At 36.6% G+C, this 22699-nt stretch overlaps 1 protein-coding gene across 1 annotated transcript in view; it reads right to left on the bottom strand.

Moving 5' to 3' along the window:
- The window catches only part of EPYC (epiphycan), a 40108-nt gene extending 31989 nt beyond the window's left edge, over window positions 1-8119 (bottom strand). The window contains exon 1 of the mRNA XM_021093030.1: window positions 4416-8119. Coding sequence (XP_020948689.1) covers window positions 4416-4580 — 165 coding nt within the window. The 5' untranslated portion in view covers window positions 4581-8119. The remainder of the gene's footprint in view (window positions 1-4415) is intronic.

Here is a 22699-nt window from a genome sequence, read left to right as displayed (position 1 = left end):
AATACATGTGATATTCCTGGTACCTGACCCATAACAAGTGCTCACGGTTAGCTATTAGCCATCAGAAAGCAAAAAGTCGGCATTTGATCTGATGGCTTCTAACCAGTTGCTCTTCATATCGTTAAAGTAAAATGAAAGACCAGTAAAAGCTGCAACAATGTTATGTTATACCAGAAATTTATTTATCTGCTGGGTAATATAGACATTATGACGGAATTTCTGGATCTAAAATCTTTTTCAAACATAATGTCCGGTGGATTCTGGATATCCTAGATCATAAGAAATTCCTAGGTCATCAGTCTGAAATACTGTTGCTGTGTATAATTTTCAAAAACAAATACTTTCCATTACCCTTTCCTAATGAATATTCTGCCACCAGTAGAAAGCAATAAAGCTCTGTTGAGATTCTAACTCTGGGAATCAGGAGTGGTTTGGCTCACTGACTAGATAAGTCATTGGACTAATACATGCAAGCCTTGCAGCAGTATAGTAATTCAAATTTGGTTTTCAGAAAAAAAAAGTTTAAATCATTACGTGTGCATTAGATTTGTATTGCTGCGTTACTGACTGCTATAAATTTAGCAGCTTAGGAGTTCCCGTTGTGGTACAGGGGTTAACGAATCCAACTGGGAACCATGAGGTTGCAGGTTTGATCCCTGGCCTTGCTCAGTGGGTTAGGGATCTGGTGTTGCCATGAGCTGTGGTGTAGGTCGCAGACACTGCTCAGATCCCGCGTTGCTATGGCTGTGGTGTAGGCTGGCAGCTACAGCTCCGATTAGATCCTAGCCTGGGAACCTCCGTATACCACAGGAGCAGCCCTAGAAAAGGCAAAAAGACAATACATATATACATACATACATACATAATAAATTTAGCAGTTTAAAACTATATGCATTTTTAAACTCATAGTTTCTGTGGGTTAGAAGTCCAGGAATGGTTTGACTAGATTCTTAGCTTAGAGTCTCAAAAGGCCAAAATTAAGATGATGGCCAGGGCTGTAACCTCATGTGGAGCTTGGAATTTCTTGTATCCTTAGAACTAGGGTCCCCACATGCTTGCTAGGTGTCGCTTCTCTCAGCATCTAGACACTTCCTGCATTCCTTGTTACGTAGACACATCTATCTTTAAAGCCAGTAATGGACAGTTTCTCTTGCACTGAATTTCTCTCATGCTTCACATTTTGTCTCTACTCTCAAGACAATTATTTAAAGGGCTCCTGAATTTAGGTCAGGCTGACCAAGATAATCTCTTTTTTAAATTTCAGCTGAGTCATATAACATAACCTATTACAGGAAGTGATGTCCCAATATTCTTGATGTTAAGAATGATAAAGACCATGGATACACCAAGAGATGGGCCACTTAGGGAGCATCTTGGAATTCCGCCTACCGCATTTATTAAGGCCTTAAGTATTAATCATTCAAAGTTTAGACCAAAGAGTCCATCATATTAGCATAGGACGGCAAGTCTTAGAATTTATAAGAAAGAAACTGGAATTTAAAGCAGTTACCTATACATTTACAATTTTTTCAATTGTAATTATAAAAGGCTGTCTCTTTTACAGATGAAATAAATTCTAAGCTAAATCTGGCAGAGCCATGTTCTTGGCATCAAGGACAAAAAGCTGCAGCATCTGATCCCATCATTCTTCATGTGCATCATTTACTATGAATTTTTTCATCAACCGTACTCTATATGGGTGTGCTACTCCTCTTCACTTAAAAAGCATCATATAAGATAAAGAATATGTGGAACCACTGCCTTTAATTTATAAAGATGAGGTAAATAAGCTTATCTGACCTCCCTGAATCTGAATTTGTAAGACTGCATTCAAGAAATGCATAAGTTAGCCAGATTGTAGAATCTATTCCCATGACTGGAACTATTGACTTTATTTCACATTTTCCCATACTGAATTATATGCTAGTTCTTTGTTTGTAAAGAAATACATAGTCATAATTTGTTAAGATCTAAAGTTCTTCTGAATTTTGTTCTTCATGTTATTTTATTTTTTGGGGAATTTTTTTTCCATAGGTGGTGATTAAGGGGGTTAGTTGATTGATTTTTGCCACTAGACAAATCCCTTGTGAATTTCTTTAAAAGATTTATGTATAGCTTATGTTTTAAGATATGTTATAGTTTCATTATAGCATATGCATATGTGTATCTCTATATAGTATCTACCTAAAACCAGTTTTCTGATTATGATTATACCACAAAGGATTATTTCTTCTTCTTCTTTTTTTTTTTTTTTTTTTGTCACATATGGAGATGGAGGTTCCCAGGCTAGGGGTCTAATCGAGCTGTAGCCACGGCCTATGCCAGAGCCACAGCAATGCCAGATCCGAGCTGCATCTGCGACCTACACCACAGCTCATGGCAAGGCCAGATCCTTAACACACTGAGCGAGGTCAGGGATCAAACCCACAACCTCATGGTTCCTAGTCGGATTCATTAGCCACTGAGCCACGAAGGGAACTCCCACAAAGGATTATTAACTCAGGGCTGACTTGTACATTTGATCAACTACAAAGGATTATCAGTAGCTCTCTGTAACTTTAAGTTGTTAAGGTTTCTGAGGGTGGCTAGGCCATTGTAAAAATTAGGTTTGCATGAAGTGAGGACAAAGGTGGGTAAGGATGGATGCCACAGAGTCAGTACTTTGCAGGAAGGTGGTTATTCTAGAATAACCAAATCCTGAGGGAGGTTGTATACTCAATTGTCTTTGTATAGATTAGCTATTAGCTTAATTTTCTTGATGAGAGGAAGAACTTCGGAATCTCACAAGAATTTCTGGGCCTTCTTGCAGTAGAAAGGATCCTGACAGCAAGGAATGACTTAAAAGAGGTCTACAAAGCTCCTTTCCTTCACAATTTTGCCTAGGGCTACCTTGGTCTCAAATGGTGTTCCCTCTATTATGCATTTGGTATTCTGAGGGAATAAATAATTCCTTGAATCCACATTTCCCAGCCTACTTAAAATAGAGAATCCATTATGGTACTCACCATCCTATGAAATATTTTTTTGGAGGAATGACCAAGAAGCTTAAATTAAAATATTTAATTTGGTAGATAACTGTAAATATGCACTGAGGTTTTTTTTTTTTAATATTTATGCAAGATAGGAAAAGAAGCAGGCAGATGACTTAAGCACTGAAAAAGTGTCTTCTGTACAAAAGACATTGATGCACTAGGTTAGAGATATAGACAGCACATACAGCAAGACTGGTATTGCTGACTATAAATTTTCAACGGAAAACCCCCTTACATAACAGAAGCCACACCATGAAATGAATCAAACAGTGAATATTAATAAACACTTGGAAAACAGAGCAATAACCACATGTTCAGAAGGAAAGTGACCTGCTGTGAAGTCTGCAACTTTACTAAAAATAGGGGAAAGAGTGAGAGAGTGTGAAAGAAAGACAGCGAAAGAAGAGGGTAGTGGGAGGATTTGTGAAAACCGTTGTATCGTGAAAGTCTGATTCTTGTATTTTGTAATGCAACATCAACAAAAATGAGAGTGTTTACTATCTTAATAAAGATATACCTAAGACCCATGCAATTCAAATACATGTTTTTGTCTAAATATTTCATTTCCCTAGTTATCAAAAGAGGTTATTCTAAGATTTACACTTGAATGACTCCCTCGAATATGCTGTGATTCTGTAAAGGTGATGTAATTTCCCTTTTGGTTTATTTATACTTAATTAGTTTTTGTCAATGCTGTGTATTAGTTATATGCCAGCATCTTAAGATCTGCTTGTTTTCTGATTTAGAAAAATTAGTCTGTGTCCCTTAGTTATGTAAAAAGGCTACCATTTAATTAGGAACATGTCATATTAGATTTAGGTAATGGGCTCTAACCTTGCCAATGTCTACATTACTGCTGAGAGTAAGCAGTCATTTAGGGAAGAATATTTGCTCTTGGAATACATGAAGTTCCAAACCATTGTCCTTTTCCTGAAACCTCTTTGTTTTCTTCTATTATATTTTAATTTCACATCTTTTTTTTCTTTATTTAATTACTCAATGAATTTATCACACCTGTATCTTTTTTCTTTACTTCAAACTTCTTGAACTTTGTTATCATCATATGTGTACTACTTGTCTTTTTCTCACTGATTTCCACCTTCTCTGATATTTTTCTGATCTAACTTGGTAGAAACTCCTATTTTTCAGTTTTGTGGGGAGATGTAAGGAAAATGAAGTGAAGTGTAAGAAAGCAAGACTCTCCCATGTTAACCACCAACAAACACATTGACCAAGTTCTAGAGAAAAAAGTTAATATGAAATGATTAAGACAGAACATCTCTGCTTATAAGTAAATAAAAATCTATTTCAGGATAAGAAATCCCAACAATTCCTCATCCAATGCTTTAAAAAAAAATCTTAAGACTAGGAGGAATCAGTTACCTCAGCTGGACCCATAGGTATGTTTTCATAGTTGTATAAATTATCCAGATCTTCTAAGGTGGCATCGTAGGTTTCAGAGTCATAGTTGATGGACTCTAGAGTTGGGGCAGTCACAGCAGCATCCAGGATGACAAATCCCAGAATAAGTCTTGCTAATGTTTTCATTTTTCAAACCTTCCTAGTTATAAAATATTAAAATGTATAAATATTTAATGGAGAGTAACTTATGAATAGTTTGCACTAAAAAGAAATGCTAAATCACCGTCAATGCTAAAAATCTCATGCTGGTCATTTTATTTCCATGGATAGTTTATAAACATAACACATGAAATTGTGTGGCTTCTGAAGACTATTGATGCCAGATGTTTAAGTTCACAAACCAATCCACATTTTTTTACAATAGATATTATAATTACAGTGAAATTGATTTTATTTTATAGAGGAACATGGAGAAAATGGGATGCAGAAAGACTGGGATATACTTCTTCGTGAAACTTTTCACATTATCAAAGAGTTTACCACTTCTTAAGCATTCAGATTCTTTCCTCGACTCTGGGATACAGGGATGATGCTAATGATGACAATCTCTGTAACTGTCACAGCATTTTACAAATGAGGAAACCAAGATGGAGTCGGCTAGTAATGCAAATAGGACTGTTTCTTGTACATTTAAGCCTAGGGCTTTTTCCAGACAAAATAATGAATTTTTTTTCCCTTTTACTTTTTTGTTGCCTCTGGGTTTCATTAATACATACATAATTTAATATTTACATACATAACATTAATATTTCATGCAATATTTTCAAAACTTGTCCTTAACTAAATGGAGCAGACAAGAAAATCATTTTAACTTTAGTCCTTAGTAGTTCATTTCAATTCTTAATAGCTATCTAAAGTTTAAACTCAGAATCAATTGGAATACATGACTTAACAGTCACCATTTAGCAAGATTTCTTTAGAGGAGGATTTGTCCACACACAAGAACAGAGAGATCTTTGGTGATTCTTTAATAAACACAACACTTATTTTCCGTGATCACATTATGCTTTGGGGGATTCAATCAAGATCTTACAACTTTAAGTATTTTAATTCTATATATACTCCTTTGAAGACATTTTAGTTTAGGAAAAATCTCTCATGTTTAAATTATAAACACTAAAATTAGGCCTCTGAAAAGTGTTGCCTGGTGATCATTTATTGAGGAAGAAAAGTATTTGTAAAACTTTTTAGCAAACTTGTCTGATTTTAAAGCTTTTATATTTTGGGTAAACTCCATGGGTTGACTTTAAGAACAGTACATATGGTGTTTTTGCCTATGCACACATATAAAAGGGAATTCATGATAAATATTACTTTTAAACTTGAATGTACTGGCAGACAAACTGACCTTCAGTTACTTGAAAGAAAGTCTTTATGAAGCAGGTTTAGGCAAGAAGCATATGAAATTCCTCTGAGAATAAGAAGTATACAAGGAGCTCCTTTTTATCCCCTCCTATGCTTTCTTCAAATAATTTTTTTATTCACACTGGATAAACTAAGCCTCTATTTTACTGGCCTTTGCAGAGGTCTTTGCAAAATCTCAGATTTGGAACCGTTTTGTGCAATTACCAACCAAGTCCTATTTAATAAAACGGTGCGTTTTGCAAGTCTTTCAGGGACCATTCTTCCCTGTTCAGGTGGAAAACATTAACAGTGGCCACCATTAACCTAAAAAAATAAAATAAATATTTTTCTTGTATGTTTCTGGCAACTTTCATTTTTCAAAAGAATTATGAACTTCCTTATTCTTTTTCTTACTTCATACTCTGTATTTGATTACAGATGTCTGCATGTTAGAGTTACTTGCATTTGGCATATCCCATAAAGCTATCATCAGTAAGGCAGTATGTGTGAACCTTAAAAATATGGAGAACATATATCCATAGTCTAAAAAGCATGTTCTCCACTTTGAGTAATTATATTAGTATTTAATGTAGTGTCTTTGTTGAAGCTTTTGAACTTACTGTCCACCTCACACCATTTAATGATATTTTAATAATATGTGCCTCTAAAAACCTTTAAAATATATAGCTTAAAAGACATAAATACATAATTTTAATATGACCATCAGTACATTTTAAGCACCTGAAGTCTCATCATGTTCTTCTTTGCCATAATATTTCAATCAATAATATCAGTAGTGCCTGTCAATACAAGCAAAGAGTGTGTTCTGTGTCAGGGCACCTGATTTAAAGAATATTCTGGAAACTACTATAATTTTATTGGCATCTATTATGGCTATTAAGATCAAGTATTTTGCTGTATGTTATGAATTCCTAAGCTAATTCAGAATTTTGGATTTTCCAAGAATAATATAAAAATAGCAAAATTAAGTCCAATCCATTGAATCAAAGTTCACCACAAAATATTAAAGCAAGTTGAATTATTTTTTTAAAGGTTGTTATAGTAGGGGAAAAAAGCCCATAACCCAAGAAGAAAGCAAGTGTAAAACTTACCTTTGGCTCCTACTTGGTGAAATGGCACGAAGTGACTGAGGATGCAGAGCCAGTGGTATTTGCCCCTGACCAATGGTTGTGAATTCTGGTCTGTGGGAGGTGGAATTTCTAACACTCAATTTTCTGTTGAGAAAGTTAACCTTGGGAAATGCTTCTCAATCTTTAAAAAACCCAAATTATTTTATAGTCACTCAAATTAAGCAGTAGCATCCAAACCGCCTAGTACATAAAGCTCTTGAAATTATGTTAAAGGGGTTATCACTGCCAATGTGTCACCTTAAAATTTTTAAGTAGAAAAAGTTGGTTGTAACATATCTATAGCAAATTCGCCAATTAAGATAAGACAGTGTATACAGTGATACCATGGATGGATATTTCAGAAATGTTCTAATAAGAAGTAATTTTACCGAACCTTGCATATCTTCAATTGCTGTCTTCACTTTTCATTAATGTTAACTAAAATTTAATAAATGCTGTAAAAACCTTACCTGTATAATGTTAGGTAAGTAAAAAAAAAAATCCAAATTATTTTGATTGCTTGGAATGCTTTGAGAGCAACCAAACAATGAACCTTTTGCACGAATATTTACAAAAAACGATGTTCAGAAATAATGCTTAAATACGATCTGAGTGTTTTGGGGGAAAATGCTCCTTTTCTTCTCTTTTATCTTTTAGAGCCAAACAAATCAAATTACATTAAAAAACTTTCCCCCAAGGTACAAGATTTGTTTTAGCCTTTTGGTACCTGGCAGGGTTTGTGAAAGAGTTTTATTACAGGTATGGAGAGAAAATATATTTGTATTAAATTTCTATGCTTCACGTCCATTCACAAAGCAAAAGTTCTACAGAAAGATAAAACTTGCATCTTGTATTCTGGTTTGCTTTACTGTAAAGCTAGGAGTCTGGTTCTCACCTGGGCATTAGGAACCTCTCCTTTGTGACCAGAGGTGAACAGCTGGGTTTTGAAAGCAGGTTTTATTCTGCACAAACTGATGGAGGCGAGGGCCCATCTTCAGAGTTCTCATTCCTCCTTCTTCCCTCAGACTGCTTTGCTCATCTATTCTGGGCACTCCCAGTCATTACTTGCATCATCTATACCTGCTTCCAAATGATTTGTTCTCAGTGTGAGTCATTTTTCCTGGGACCAGCCTTATTTGCAACAGAAGCAGTGGTACAAGATAAAGTATGAAATCTACCAAAACCCCTCAACAGCAGAGAGGCCATCTTGGAGGCAGCGATTTCCTCCTGGCTTCGTTGTCTGCTGGCGGTCTCACCACATCCTATAGAGGCTCCTTTCCGAAGCATTTCTGGAAAGAGGCCTGGACCAGAATTCCCTCACTGGCTCTGTTTGGCAGCCACGTCCCATGTTGTCTCTGAGCTGATTTTAATACTGTTAATTCTTTCGAAACATTCTCAGCCAGCGTGATTATCTCTCTTTACAGGCGGGAAAACTGACACCCAACATTAAATTATCCACACGTGACACAAAGAGAAAATCAAATTGGGTCAAGGTCAAACAGATGTTCAAGTGCCCATCTGAGGGATATTTGTGAAAGTAAAAAGGCAATAATAGCTCTCAGTTCCTTAGATTCAAAAGTTGCTTACCTGTCATTAGCTTTTAAGCTCATTCAGATGCTTTTAAGTGAAAATAGATGAGTAAACTATCCATAAAAATATCTAATATTTCTTCCTCTCCCTGCATTATTTAATCGATTACTCTGCATGCATTGCCAGGTGATGGTGAGGTGGGATCTCCCTGGTCCAGGGCTTTCTGGAGAACTCTGACAGACTCTAGAAGACTGTTTTCACAAGTAACTTTTCCTTACTATTCTTTACATTATGGGTGTTTAAGTGATGTCTTCCTTGAGCCTTAGAACACTCTCCACAAATGCAGGTTTTTTTCATGATGATAAATTACTTGTCTTATATGCAAAATGAATACTATACTTAGAATTAATTAGGACAGTTACTAGTCTTAATGTAGTTTTGCATGCAGAAATGGTCACTTCGGAGCCTTTTCCTCTTCCACGTTGTCTTTCCTTATAAGAATGGACAATTTATCTTTTCCCTTGTTCTTATTTGGATCCCTTCCAGTACCGAATAATCTGTTTTGAATGGTGGGAGCTCAAATTTGCAACACTCTCATGAGGACCTAATCTCCATTGAACAGCAAGGAAGGATTAATTACCAGTTCTGCCCTATCTTACCTTTCTTATCCCTGCTACATATCTTCTAGTTTCATGATAAATTTTTTCATAGGCCCTGGAGTTGGTTATCAGACACCCTCAGGGGATTAGTTATTATGACTAGTTGTGTTATCTAGTAATTGAGGCCTTATGGCTTTATCCCTTTAAGTCCCAAAACATTTCACAAATCCTTTTGGCTACAACCAAAATACTATCCTGCTTGGTATTTTAAGTCATTTTAAACAGAATGGTCTTGGAGTTCCCATCCTAGAGCAGAGGATTAAGGACCCAACATTGTCTCTCTAGGGATGCAGGTTCAATCCCTGGCCTGGCTCATTGAGGTAAGAATCCAGCATTGTTGTAAGCTGTGGTGTAGGTTACAGATGCAGCTCAGATCCAGTGTTCCTGTGGCTGTGGCTTAGGCCTCAGCTGAGATCCTATTCAGCCCCTGGCCTGGGAAATTCCAGATGCCCCAGGTGTGGCTGTAAAAAGAAAAACAAACAAACAAAAAATACCCCAAACCCAGAATGGTCTTAACAATTGTTTTCTCTCTGTTCTGTAGTAGTGGTGAGCTTAGAGGAGCAATCACTCTGAAGGTAGTCCATTGCTCCTTGCCCCTGTCCCCAGCCCCCAAAGGCCACATCAGTCCACTGATTATAAGGAATAAAACTATTGCTAGAAATGATTAGCTGTCTTCCTGTATAGAATTCCCTTGTTGCCTCAGAGACCTACTCATCAGTAAAAGCCCAAAGTCCAGGTCTTTCACCATCACCATAAAAAACCACATACATGGTGCTGTCTCTATTCCCTAATCTTATCCAGTCTCCTCCTCCAGAATCTTCCAAGCCTGATCTGCAATCTGAACATTCTCCATTGTCTTCACTTTCTTTTGGAAAATTTCCCTTTGCTTTTCTTTACCTTAAAAAGAATCTGGCTGCCTGCCTCTCAACAAAGGTTTTCCCCTGCAGTCCTTTAAAGGAGTGGCTGCTTTTTCCTTCCTTACTCATATAACTCAAAGATTTTTCTCTGCTCTGCATTTTCTCTTCTTTTTACTCTTTCCAAACCTTCATCCATTATGAAACTCATGGCATTGGACTTAATTATCTACAACCTCTTCCTTGTCATCAACTGCTTGACTTTCTCGTCCAGCCTCTCCTTGTTGACGACTTTTGCTCCTGACTCATTTGCACCCTCTACTGATGCCGTCATCATTTCCAGTGATGTGCTTCCATGTGCATATCGCGTCTAACACGGTGGCCTAGTAGTTGCCTTATCTTCTCATGTGTAGCAAGTTACCCACCGTGATTGTCACACTTCCAGCTTGTCATCACCAGGAATTGGATAACCCTACTACTAGAGGACTGTTGCGTTTTTCTTCCGCCTCATGAGAATTCATTCCACAAACTCCATCTCTTTTTCACTGTTTATTAAATCTCCTATCTTCAACCTCCCTTTTCCTTCCTTCACTTTAGACTTGATGGACCATTATCATCATGACTTTCCCTCAAGCACTTTCTGCCCTCTTTCTTCTTTTCCTTCCATCCTACTTACTTAGGAAAACTTAAATTTTGGTTGAATATAACTCCCAACTCTCTTCTGTCCTTCATCTGAGCAGCTGCATATTACTACTGAAAATCACATAACGACAACAGTTGGTGACACTTTAAATTCTTAAAAATAAGCTTCAACCCTGGCCAGCTGATCTACTATATTTCTGATGTTGATTCCCTTCCAACACTCTAAGTTTACTACATGATAACATTTTCTTTGCTTTAAACATCTATATTCCTTTTATCCTCATGGGACATCAACAGAGTGATGGCAGAAGTCATCAGAGAAATGTTCGATACACATTCCACTGTAAAATCCACCTGCGCCTATGTGCATCGTCTTTGTTTTCCCTTCTGTGACAGTGCAGGAAGTTAAAAGTATATTCCCCAAATGATGCCCAGGGTCTTATTCCCTTTCCACGTCTCAAAGTCTATACCTCTTTATCTTCTTCCCCTCAACATCTCCCCTCTCTATGAGGTCAATTCTGTGGACAAACATATATGTCTGTTCAAAGGGCAGGTAGGCATTCTATACAGCACAAGTGAACTGAATGAAAGTACCAAATATAATGAGTACAGTAGCAACTGTGTGAGCACATGCCACTTCTAAAAAAAATTCAAAATCAAATTATTTTAAAACACTCCAAAGCCCCAAAATGTGTCTACAGACCTGAATAATCCTACAAATTATTCAATTATGACTTGGATGTTGTCTTACCTTGGATTCTACATTTTCATTTTACTGTTACAATTCCTTAGTCCTTTTGTCCCTCAAAGGAAAGAATTCAAACAAGGGACACAGAGCAGATTCAGGTTGCAGAGATTTTATTAAGCAAAGCAAGCTAAGCTGTGGCGCAGTGGAAATGAATCTGACTAGTTTCCATGAGGATGTGGGTTCAATCCCTGGCCTCGCTCAGTGGGTTAAGGATCCAACATTGCCATGAGCTGTGCTATAGGTCACAGATGCAGCTCAGATCCCGCATTGCTTTGACTGTGACAGGCCGACAGCTGTAGCTGTGATTGGACCCCTAGCATGGGAGTTTCCATATACCATGGTGCAGCCCTAAAAAGCAAAAGCAAAAAAAAAAAAAAAAAAAAGCAAGCTGAAATATGTTCCCTAGAAGAGAGTGGGCTCTCTGGCTGGAAACCAGAAGCAGCCCTGCAGTGAGGAAAAGGCTGGTTTTACAGAGTAATGAAAACTCCCTCCCTGTGTCCTGCATCATTTGATTGACAAGGTGATTGACAGCTTTAGGTTCTAAAACTTCTTTGTGCAGATGCTTACCCCTAAGCATCCAAGTGAAACCCATGGGGTACGGGGGGGAGGGAACCACAATGCTAATTTATTATAAATACAACCTAATGAACCTGGGTCATTTTGGGCCACCTGGGTCATTTAGGTCCTGGTTCATGTACACCAGTAGGTGCTGGCAGTTTGGAAAGGCCAGCTGCGTTTTGGCTTTCTACTTGGGCCTGCTAAGTCTGGGGACTTAGTGGTCTTTAACCAGAAAAGGGAGGACCTCTGGACGTGTTTTGGTCGGTGTAAAGGTGAGGGGGAGAGAAAAAGAAAGATGACTTCATCCAGGATGTGGCGGGAGCTGCTCACATCTGACTAGCTACCTAACACTACTACCACCCTATGCTGTGTTCTGTTTTACAGAACATTGTCTCAAGCAAATGGTATGTACCTACTGTTTATTCTTGCTCTTTTCCCGTTCATTCTGTATCCTACTGCAGTTTGGGTTCCGTATGGGTCATTTTCTGGCTTAGGCTTCACTGCTGTCCCAGTGACCCACCTTGGGTTTCAGTACCTCACTGGCTGTGCCTTCTCGATTCCTTTGAGAAAGCCTTCTCTTTCGCTACCCAGCCTATAAATGTTGGAGTATCTCAGGTTTTAGTCTTTCGTTGACCTCATCTGTTTCCAGTCTAAAATTCCAACAAAAACAAAAGGAATTTTAGTAATAACTACCATTTTGAATGATCACTGTGTACCTGGCATGGCTTATTATCCTCACTTACTGGAGAAATCACTAAGGTCCAGGGAGGCTGAGTGATGTCAGCCAGTAAGAGGCAGAGCCAGAATCAAAGCTGAAGACATCTGGCAGCGAAGCCCAGGTTCTTAACCACAGCACTGAACCACATCTTAGGTTTACATCTGTAGTCTGTACAGTTCACACCGAGCCGCTGAGGCTTCTGTGCTACTGCTTCCTGGTAACTTGACCTCTTCACTTGGGTGTCTAACTGGGAAATCATGAAATAAGGGCTTTTGGACTCACCCTAAATTTTGTTCCTCTACTCTGCACTTTTTTTGGCTGCACCCATGGCATGCAGAAGTTCCCTGGGCCAGGGATCAAATTAAGTTACAGCAGTGATAATGCCAAATCTTTAACCGCTAGGCCACCAAAGACCCCCTTACTATGCATTTTATTAAATGATATTATGTCTCTCTGTTGACTCCAGCCCAGATGTTTCTTCCATTTCCATGCTGTGTCTCCCTTATCCAATCTATCAAAGAGATCAGTTCCACTTACATAGCTCTCATTCCACTATCCTCTCTCCTAACTACCGCAAAAGCATACTATGCGTCTCCTGGCTTCCTCCTTTTTGCTTCTATCGTTTACTTTCCTAACACCAGCAAGTCATTTAAAATGGAAATATATACATTTTGTTCGTTGCAACATGCAGTAGCTTTACATTTCCCTTTAAATAAAATCTAAGGTCCGAACCATTTCCTGGAAAGTTCTCTATCGCTGGAACCTACCTCCTTGTCCAAGCCTAGAGGAGGCACGTCTTCCCCAGGCAGTCTGCTGTAGGCGTGCGGATGACCCATCTGTTCTTGGATCACACCCAGTGATTGTTTCCTCAGAGTGTTGCACTTGATATTGGTGCTCATTTCAGAATGGCTGGCTCACTTTTAAACTGTTGTATCTCTACATAAATACCACTACACAGAGGCTTTCTCTGGCCCCCTCTCCACTGAAGTAGATCCTCTTTCTGGGAAGGAAGGTGATGCCTCACCACAGTTGTTTTTCCCTGCACTTGCTATAACCCTTTATTATATTTGTTCTGTTCTTATATATGTCTCTCCCAGAGGAATATAAACTCTATAGAGCATACACTTTATTGGTCATAGTCACAGTTGTAGCCTTAATGTCTAAAAGAGTTCTTGGCTCACAGTTTGTGTTCAGTGTTTTTTGAATGAATCAGTCCATTAAAAACTATTGACTGTATGAATCAAACACATAGTACTTCGAAGTAATAAATTATCACTTGAGGGGTGTTCCCCTTGTGCCTCAGCGGAAGCAATCTGACTAGCATCCATGAGGACGCAGGTTCAATCCCTGGCCTTCCTCAGTGGCTTAAGGATCCTGTGTTGCCGTGAACTGTGGTATAGGTCGCAGATGCTGCTCAGATCCCAAGTCCCTATGGCTCTGTTGTAGGCCGGTGGCTGTGGCTCTGATTTGACTCCTAGCGAACTTCCATATGCCACAAGTGCGGCTCTCAAAAGACAAAAATAAATAAATAATCGCTTAATAAATTAGAATGCTTTGATTGGACCATTCTAAGATATATAGGATTACTTCCATTTATAACTGGTTCTTAATTAACATGTTAAATTCGTCCCTTTCTCTATTTTATTATTATTTTTTTTAACTTTACGTTTTTTCTGTTCTAGCTAACAGCCAAGCTGCCTAGTGATACTTTTCAAGCTGTTGCTCATGGGCTTCATGCAGCAAGGGTTAGGTTTATTTGATATGATTTTCCTGTGTCACATACAACAATATATAGAACAGACTTTTAATGAGAATCTGAGTTTCCATACCACATAGGACTCTTGGATATAAGTTTAGAAAACCCCAAATCAAACTGACTTAGAAGGAGTTCCCGACGTGGCGCAGTGGTTAACGAATCCGACTAGGAACCATGAGGTTGCGGGTTCGGTCCCTGCCCTTGCTCAGTGGGTTAACGATCCGGCGTTGCCATGAGCTGTGGTGTAGGTCGCAGACTCGGCTCGGATCCTGTGTTGCTGTGGCTCTGGCGTAGGCCGGGGCTACAGCTCCGATTCAACCCCTAGCCTGGGAACCTCCATATGCCGTGGGAGCGGCCCAAAGAAATAGCAAAAAAAAAAAAAAAAAAAAAAAAAAAAAAAAAAAAAAAAAAAAAAAAACTGACTTAGAAAATGGCATTTCATTGACCCAAGCAACTGAAAATTACAAGTTTCTCTCCTTTGAGAGAACTTCCTTGTGGTTAATGCCATAATTAGTGGTCTTCCACACAGAGATGCTGGCTACATCTGCTCCATATCTTATATCTTTTTGTGTTAAAATCAGAGGAGAAAATGGGCGTTATTTGTTCCTGTAAGCCAAGAAAATATTTCCCTTTGATTCTGATCAAATTATAGGCTCATCACTCAGAAAACACATAAACAAAAAATAGCAGTGGAGTGGGAGAATTTGGTGTCTATTTGGCCAAATCTCACCTCATTTGAGGCTCTGCTTAAATGTTACCTCTTCACTTATCCCTTCCGTAACCACTGCATCTAAAGGAGGACCAACCTCTTTATAACACTCGAAACCATGTGACATTAATGCATAAGTTATTAGTTTATTTATTTCCTCCACCAGAATGTTATCTCCACAAAATGGGTTTATCCATTTTGTTTAATATTGTACTTCTGGTCCATAGCCCGTATTAGGCATTCAATAATTATTTGTTGAAAAATTAATGAACTGACTTAGACCTTTGGCCAAATGCTTTACTCTTGAGGCTGAAAAAGGAGTGAAGAGTGGTTCCCAGCCAAGACTAGTGAAGCAGGGTGGCTCAATCATAAGTCGCAAATCTTTGTACTTCTGTGTGTGGACTTTCTGAAAACTATTTTGGTTTTTTTCTTTCACTAAATTCCTGATTCATATCTGTCATGCAAATGAATTGGATCTAAGACGTCAACAAATCATTGATAAACAAGATGTTTATGTAATACCATTAAATCTCAGCTTCATGCATAGCTTATGGTATACAGTATTTTCCATGTCATTTTCACATTACTCATGCTTAATGAGTAAAAATTAAAAGAACAATTATAGATACTATTAATGATTATTTTATCGTAATTTAGACTCTCAGGTATTACATTTTACTTGTCTTTTTTATGTTACATTTATTTAAAAGCTTATTACTTTGGTATAAATTCTACATATCATCATTACAAAATTCAAGGACTGTAATTAAGTTTTGAGAAAAAGGCAAAATAATTATCCAAATGCTTATCACTCAAAATACTATTTTCTCTTCATGTTTACAAATAAAAATGGATGAAAGAGATAGATGTAAATAATATTACAAACTATAATAACAGTATGTTTAAAACATTTAACTCTACTTATGTTTAATATAAGGAAAATTAACTGAACTTTAATTGAAAAAAATGGTAAAATTTAATAGATACTTTATTAAAAATGATCCATTTAATGATTAAAAATTAAGAAAAATACTGAGTTAAATCTTTTATAAATATCTTTAATTTATATGTACTTATTTACACTTGTGCTTCTTTTAATTTTCCAATTTTGTTATATTTTACTTATCAGAGATTGTAATTTTTCCTATTGTCAGAATATACATGTTTGCTTGGTTTCGAACATATTTCGAGGGGTTTTAATGTCTCTTTCACTTTGATATATTAAAACACATTTAATCTTCACAACAACCTCATGAAATAGTTCTGTTGTTACCTTGCCAAAGATTATACACCTAAAATATGTCAGAGTTGAAATTATAAGAATCTGGCTCCTGACCATTGGCTTTGTCCCAGTATACAGTAATGGGTCTCTGATATTTGATCTTTGATATATGGACAGTAATAGCATTTAATACTAATGATCTGTTCTTTTTGCACGTCTGCCTCAGTTTTGGAAGAATAGTTTTGATACAATACTTTTTTAGCTGTATTCATTTCCATCTCACATATGCTGTGGCCCCTGTATGCTTGCCTGTTCGAAGTGTCTGTGAACTTTTGACCTAGTACTCTAAGGACAAATTGTTTGGTAGGACATTCTTAGGTCACATTTTTCTCAGAACCTTGAGACATTGCTTCATTGTCTTCTGGCACTAAAGGTTGAAATGGAAAAGTCTGAAGCCAGCCTAATGATTTTCCATTGTCAAGGTCACTTACTTTTCCTCCCTGCAGGCTCATAATACGTTTTCTAGACTTTGAATCTCAGTAACATCACAAATGATGACTTGACCTTTACATTTGTATCAGTCTTTCCAGGAGAAGAAAACACATTTTTTAAAATTGTAGATTAATTGATCATCTTAATTTCAGGGCAAATCCCCGCTAGCATATGAATTTTTATTTCTGTTGAATTCATTGTAATCGTTTTTTTCTGGAATAATAATAAAGTTGTATTGAAACTCATTTTGGTTTGTTCCATCATCATCATTTTTCTCTCTAGTCTGTTGTTCACTATTTTACCCTTTTCTGTATATTTTCTTAACTTTCTTACCCTTCCCAATACCTTACCGCCACATCAATAGGGTTTCAATATAAAAACAACAAATAACAAGTAAGAGCCATAGACCCTACTTAGGGAAACCCAAAGGTAACAGGAATTAAAAAAAAAAAACTGACAAAGAAACTAGAGAAAATTGAAGCTTGTGCACCTACAGTTATGGTAAACATTAAACACAACCCAACTTGTAGCCAGATTAACATAAAACTTCACACTAAAAGCTTAATTAATTCAGTGCCTAATAACCAATACATATGTCTAGATTTCAACAAAAAATTACAAGGCATTCTAAAAAACAAACCAAAAAAATCTGACAAAGACAAAGCAAAACAAGTAACAATATGACTGTGATATGACATAAAATTTGAGGTTATCAGATATTTAAAACAATTATGTTTACTTTGTTAAAGACTGTATTGGAAAAAAGTCGACAAACTTGCAAGAATAAATGGGTAATGTAAACAGAGGATAGAAACTCCGAGAATGAGTCAAAAGGAAATTCTGGAAATCACAGACACTGTAATAGACATGAATAATACTTTTGATGCGCTTATTAGCAGCCTAAACACGGCAAAGAAAAGAAGCATTGAGCCTGAAGATATTCCAGTAGAAACTTCCAAAAGTGAAGTGCAAAGAGTAAAAAAAAAATATGTTAAAGAGACAGAATGTGCAAGAAATGTGGGAGAATCACAAAAGGTATAACATATGTATAATGGAAACATCAGAAGGAAAGGAAGGACAGAAAGGGGCAGAAAAGGTATTTGAAGTACTAATAATAGAATTGTCCACAATTATTTATAGATGTCAAACTACAGACTCAAGAAACTTGGAGAACAACAAGCAGGATAGATACCCAATAAAATCTACACATAGGCAAACAGCAGAAAACCAAATACAAAGAGAAAATCTTGAAAAAATTCTTACACTGTAGAGGAAACATCTTTTGAGGAATGAGAATTATATTCGACTTTTAGTCAGAAACCATGCTGCCAAGAAGATACTGGAATGAAATATTTAAAGTTTTGAGGGGAAGATACCCCAAGTCCTAGAATTTTGTATTTGTTTAATATATATTTCAAAAGTGAAGGAGAAATAAACACATTTTTAGCCAAATGTAAACTGAGGAAATCTATTTTCTGTGGATCTGCCTTGCAAGAAATTTTGAAAGAAGTTTAGAGAGAAGGTGATATAGGTCAGAAACTTGGATTACTTAAAGATAGGAAGAGCATATAAGAAAAGGAAGATAAACAATATCTTTTATTTATCTTACTCTTTATTTAATAGATAATGGTTTGTTTAAATAATCATAGCAGTACTGTTTTAGGTGATTACAGCATATGTACAAGTAAAATAAATGACAGCAATTTATAAAGGATGGAAGGAAGGAGTTGGGAATACTCTGCATACAGCAGTTTTATTTATAATCACTCAAAACTGGAAGCAGCCCTCTAAAGGTGAATGTATAAACAGTGGTATAGCCATACAATGGACATTATCTAATAATTTTTTTTTAAATTGGCCATAAAGAATCTTGGAAGAAAGGTGAATACATATTGCTAAATGAAAGAACCCAATCTTAAAAGTCTATGTATTGTCTGATTACAACCAAATGACGTTCTGGAAAAGGGGTATCTATGGAGACAGTGAAGAGATCAGTGGTTGCCAAGAGTTTAGAGAGAGTGGGTTGGGATTAAGAAGTGAAGCAAACAGGATTTCTAAGGCAGAGAAAATAATCTGTGTGTTGTTGTGATGGTAGATACATGACATTATGAATTTGCTAAAACCTATGGCGTTGTACAGCGTAAATGGTGAACCATAATGCAAACTATGGACTTTGGTAAATAACATTGTGTTAATATTGGTACATCTTTTGCCAATGTTCACACTAATGCAAGGTATTAAGAATAGAGGAAATGTATGCCAGGGATAGGATAGGGTAACATGAAAATCTTTGTACCACTTGCTCAATTTTTCTATAAATCCAAAACCACTCAAAAAATTAAATATTCAGTCCTTTCATTTCCAATAAAAGATTAATAGCTTAAAGGTCCCATAAAAAAGATTAATATATTAATTTACTCACTAATTGGCCCTATTTTTATGTGTCTGTTCTACCTCAGAGTATATAGCTACTTGGAATATATAGCTTGACAGAATTCTGATGTAGAAAGAACCTAGACTATATACACAGTATTTTACCAGATTAAAGATCAACCATGTTTTAAAATGAGGTAAATGTTATGATGGGTCCTACCTCTCCCACTGTTCCTACTTTCGTCATGGATGGGTTCCTACATTAATCTTCAGGAATAACCCACACACTGTGTACATTATATACCAAGTCGAGAAATTTCATCTCCTTCACAAATATTTGCTAAGGGAAAACATTTGAAATCAAAAGAGGCTTTTATCAGAGCAGGAAGCTGGGTCACACAGTACATTCATGATGTTCTTGGTAGAGAATATTTTCTAACTTTTAAGGTCTATACATGCATATAAATGCCAGAAGTCTTAACACTTCCCTCCCAAGTTTTGGAAATCTGATGTTTGTTGGCTCTGCTACAATTAAGATCTAGTCTTCTCTTGGCTGAAGTTACTTTATGTTGTCTAACTTGGTTAAATCACTTGTTCTGGACTGAATAAGTTAATTCATGTACTTGTTTATAAGGTGATATATTTTTCATCTTGGCCTCCACAGCAGTATAGGTGAATTGGCTGTTTGCTCCAAACTTGATTCTGATCCCAGAATGTCACCCAGCTTTCGCTCTTTCTGTGTTTCTAACGTTAATTTTACTCTGGTGTTTGCAGCTTCACATAGCATTCAGTATAGCTTTTATAAGTTGCTATTAAAATTGTTCTTTCTTGTCTCATAGGTTCCACAGTTATATTCATTTTTAAAACTTTGTTTCTTTATTTAGTTGCCAAAATGATTGACAAAAAAATATAATAAAAAAATATACCTAGGAAAAAAGTAAAAATGATGTTTTAGAAAGTTTATTAATAATTGATGAAAATTTTTAAAAGCAACCATGTAATATATTAGATAGTATGGACACCAAACCAAAAGATTTAATTCTATTTAGTCTTTTTTTTAAATTATGATTTCAAATACCAAGTAAATACCTCAAAGAATCAGAAATGCTTCTCTTTACAGAGAAAATATAGAACATCTGTTTATGACAGCTAAAGATGTCTCCCATTAAAGGACTATAAAATTTATATTTCTACTTAATGTGTTGCTCTAAGTTTCTTTAAATTGTCTACTGTGCATCTTTTATACTGTAGTTATTTAAAAAATCTTCTGATAGCATGGTTGATATCTATAATGAAGAAATGACTCTGTGCTTAGAATGAAATAGAAAAATATTAACATATCTAAAATAGTGGGGAGTTTTTGTTTTGGTTTGGGGGGGTTGTTTTTTTCATTTTTTTATTTTTGCTTTTTAGGACCACTGGTATGGCGTATGGAAGTCCCCAGGTTAGGGGTCCAATCGGAGCTGCAGCTGTAGGCCTATACCACAGCCGCAAAATGCCAGATCCAAGGCATGGTCTGTGATCTACGTCACAGCTCATGGCAACACTGGATTTTAACCCACCAAGTGAAGCCAGGGATCGAACCCACATCCTCATGGTTGCTAGTTAGGTTCGTTTACACTGAGACAGGAGCTCCTGAAATATGTTTTCTGATATGGCCTAGTGCCTCTCCAACTTGACCTTATCCTACCATGTTCCCTGTTCACCAAAGTACAGCCATATCAGTCATTCACTGCCCCCAAAACCTTGTGTTCTTTCCTAATTCACATGCTTCCCCATAGTTCCCTTTGTCTTATTTGCACTTTCCTATCACCACCAATCATTTATGTCTGGGGAGGCCTTCCTAACTCCCTAAACTCAAAAGCCTTCTTCTTCTTCTTCTTATTCTCTATAACATCTTGCCTTATTTTTCCACATTTCTTATTGAATATTTTGTATTTATTTATCATTAAATTTAACTTCCAGAAAACTGGATTTCCATGGAAGCATAAATTAAATTTTATTTCCCTGCCATCAGATACGCATTGCATAGCTCTGTGTCTGGAACAAAGGAAGACTCCAATTAATGTTTGCGAATAAAGAAATTATAATTTCAAAATTGATATTGTGTGTCCCGTCAGGACATTCAGTTTTACTGAGTTGACTTAGTATGGAAATATAATACTAATACAAATTAGTATAGAAATATCTGGAATCTAACTAAAGAGCACCTGGGTTACTGTCTCCTGATATGGTCAAAATGCTATTTTGGAAAGAGTACTAGGTCCTGGTGATTCTTCAGTACACCTTGTGCCAGTCCTTGAGTTGTTACCACTTACTGACCATTTGGTTGACTGACACACAATTCTGCCACTCAATGGGTAATTATTGTTGGGTTTTTCAGTATTTCATAAGAAGCTTTCTTTCATTCAAGAAGTCTTTAGTCCTGATATGCCAGGATCCTGTAGGTCTTAGGGAACAAAAATTAATAAACGGGAGTTCCCGTTGTGACGCCACAGGATAAGAGCACAACAGGGTGTCCCTGAGGATGTGGGTTCCATCCCTGGCCTTGCTCAGTGGATTAAGGATCTGGCACTGTCACAGTTGAGATGTAGGTTGTGGATGTGGCTCAGATCTGGTGTTGCTATGGCTGTGACATAGGCTGGTAGCTGCAGCTCCAATTTGACCCCTAGCTTGGGAACTTCCATAGGCCGAAGGTGTGGTCACAAAAAGAAAAAAAATTAATAAACATGATAAACTTCAGTGCTGGAGAGGTCAGCAGAACACAGTAGAGAGACTACCGTAACAATTCTTTACTCTGCCTGTGCACATCTAGATCAGATTCTACACACACACACACACACACTCACATACACCTGGAGGGAAACACAACCAAGTTATAGATGTTGGTCTGTATGTGTTAAAATTACAGCTAAGACCATTTTTTAAATTTCTTATCTAATTTATTATCACTTTCCAAATTGTTTTTTTTTTAAGTGTTATGTGTCATTAACTTCCACCACCTCTGGGTAAACTGTCAATGAACGATGGAAAAGTCAAAGCTCTTTAACCAGTATTTTTTTTTATTATAATTTGTTGTATCCTTATAAAATTAAAGTTAAAAACTCTGGCAATTAATAATTATTTTGTCAATATTACTATTATATCAGTAACAAATGTTATGTTTTACTCTCCTGCTTGGTTTACTCTGTAATTATATCTCTCAACTACTAGTAAGTGTTGCTGGAGCTAGGAAATAAAAATAGAGCAAACACAGTGGAATTTGAATTTCAAGCAAGTGACATTTTTAAAGGTATTAGTATGTCATGTGATATTTGAGATATATTTATACTAAAAATATTTATTTACCTAAAATTTAAATCGAGTGTCCTGTATTTTACAGTCAACCCTAATTAGTTCAGAACTTGAGCAGGAAAAAGTAAGATCTCCTCAAAAAAAAGTAGGATCTCCTCAAACCTAACAAGTCATTACAAAGATCTCTCAGAGAACCTCAGAATTTATAAAATGACA

The sequence above is a fragment of the Sus scrofa genome, chromosome 5 (assembly GCF_000003025.6).
Source record: "Sus scrofa isolate TJ Tabasco breed Duroc chromosome 5, Sscrofa11.1, whole genome shotgun sequence".
NCBI lineage: Eukaryota > Metazoa > Chordata > Mammalia > Artiodactyla > Suidae > Sus > Sus scrofa.
This window is presented reverse-complemented; position numbering and strand designations above follow the sequence as displayed.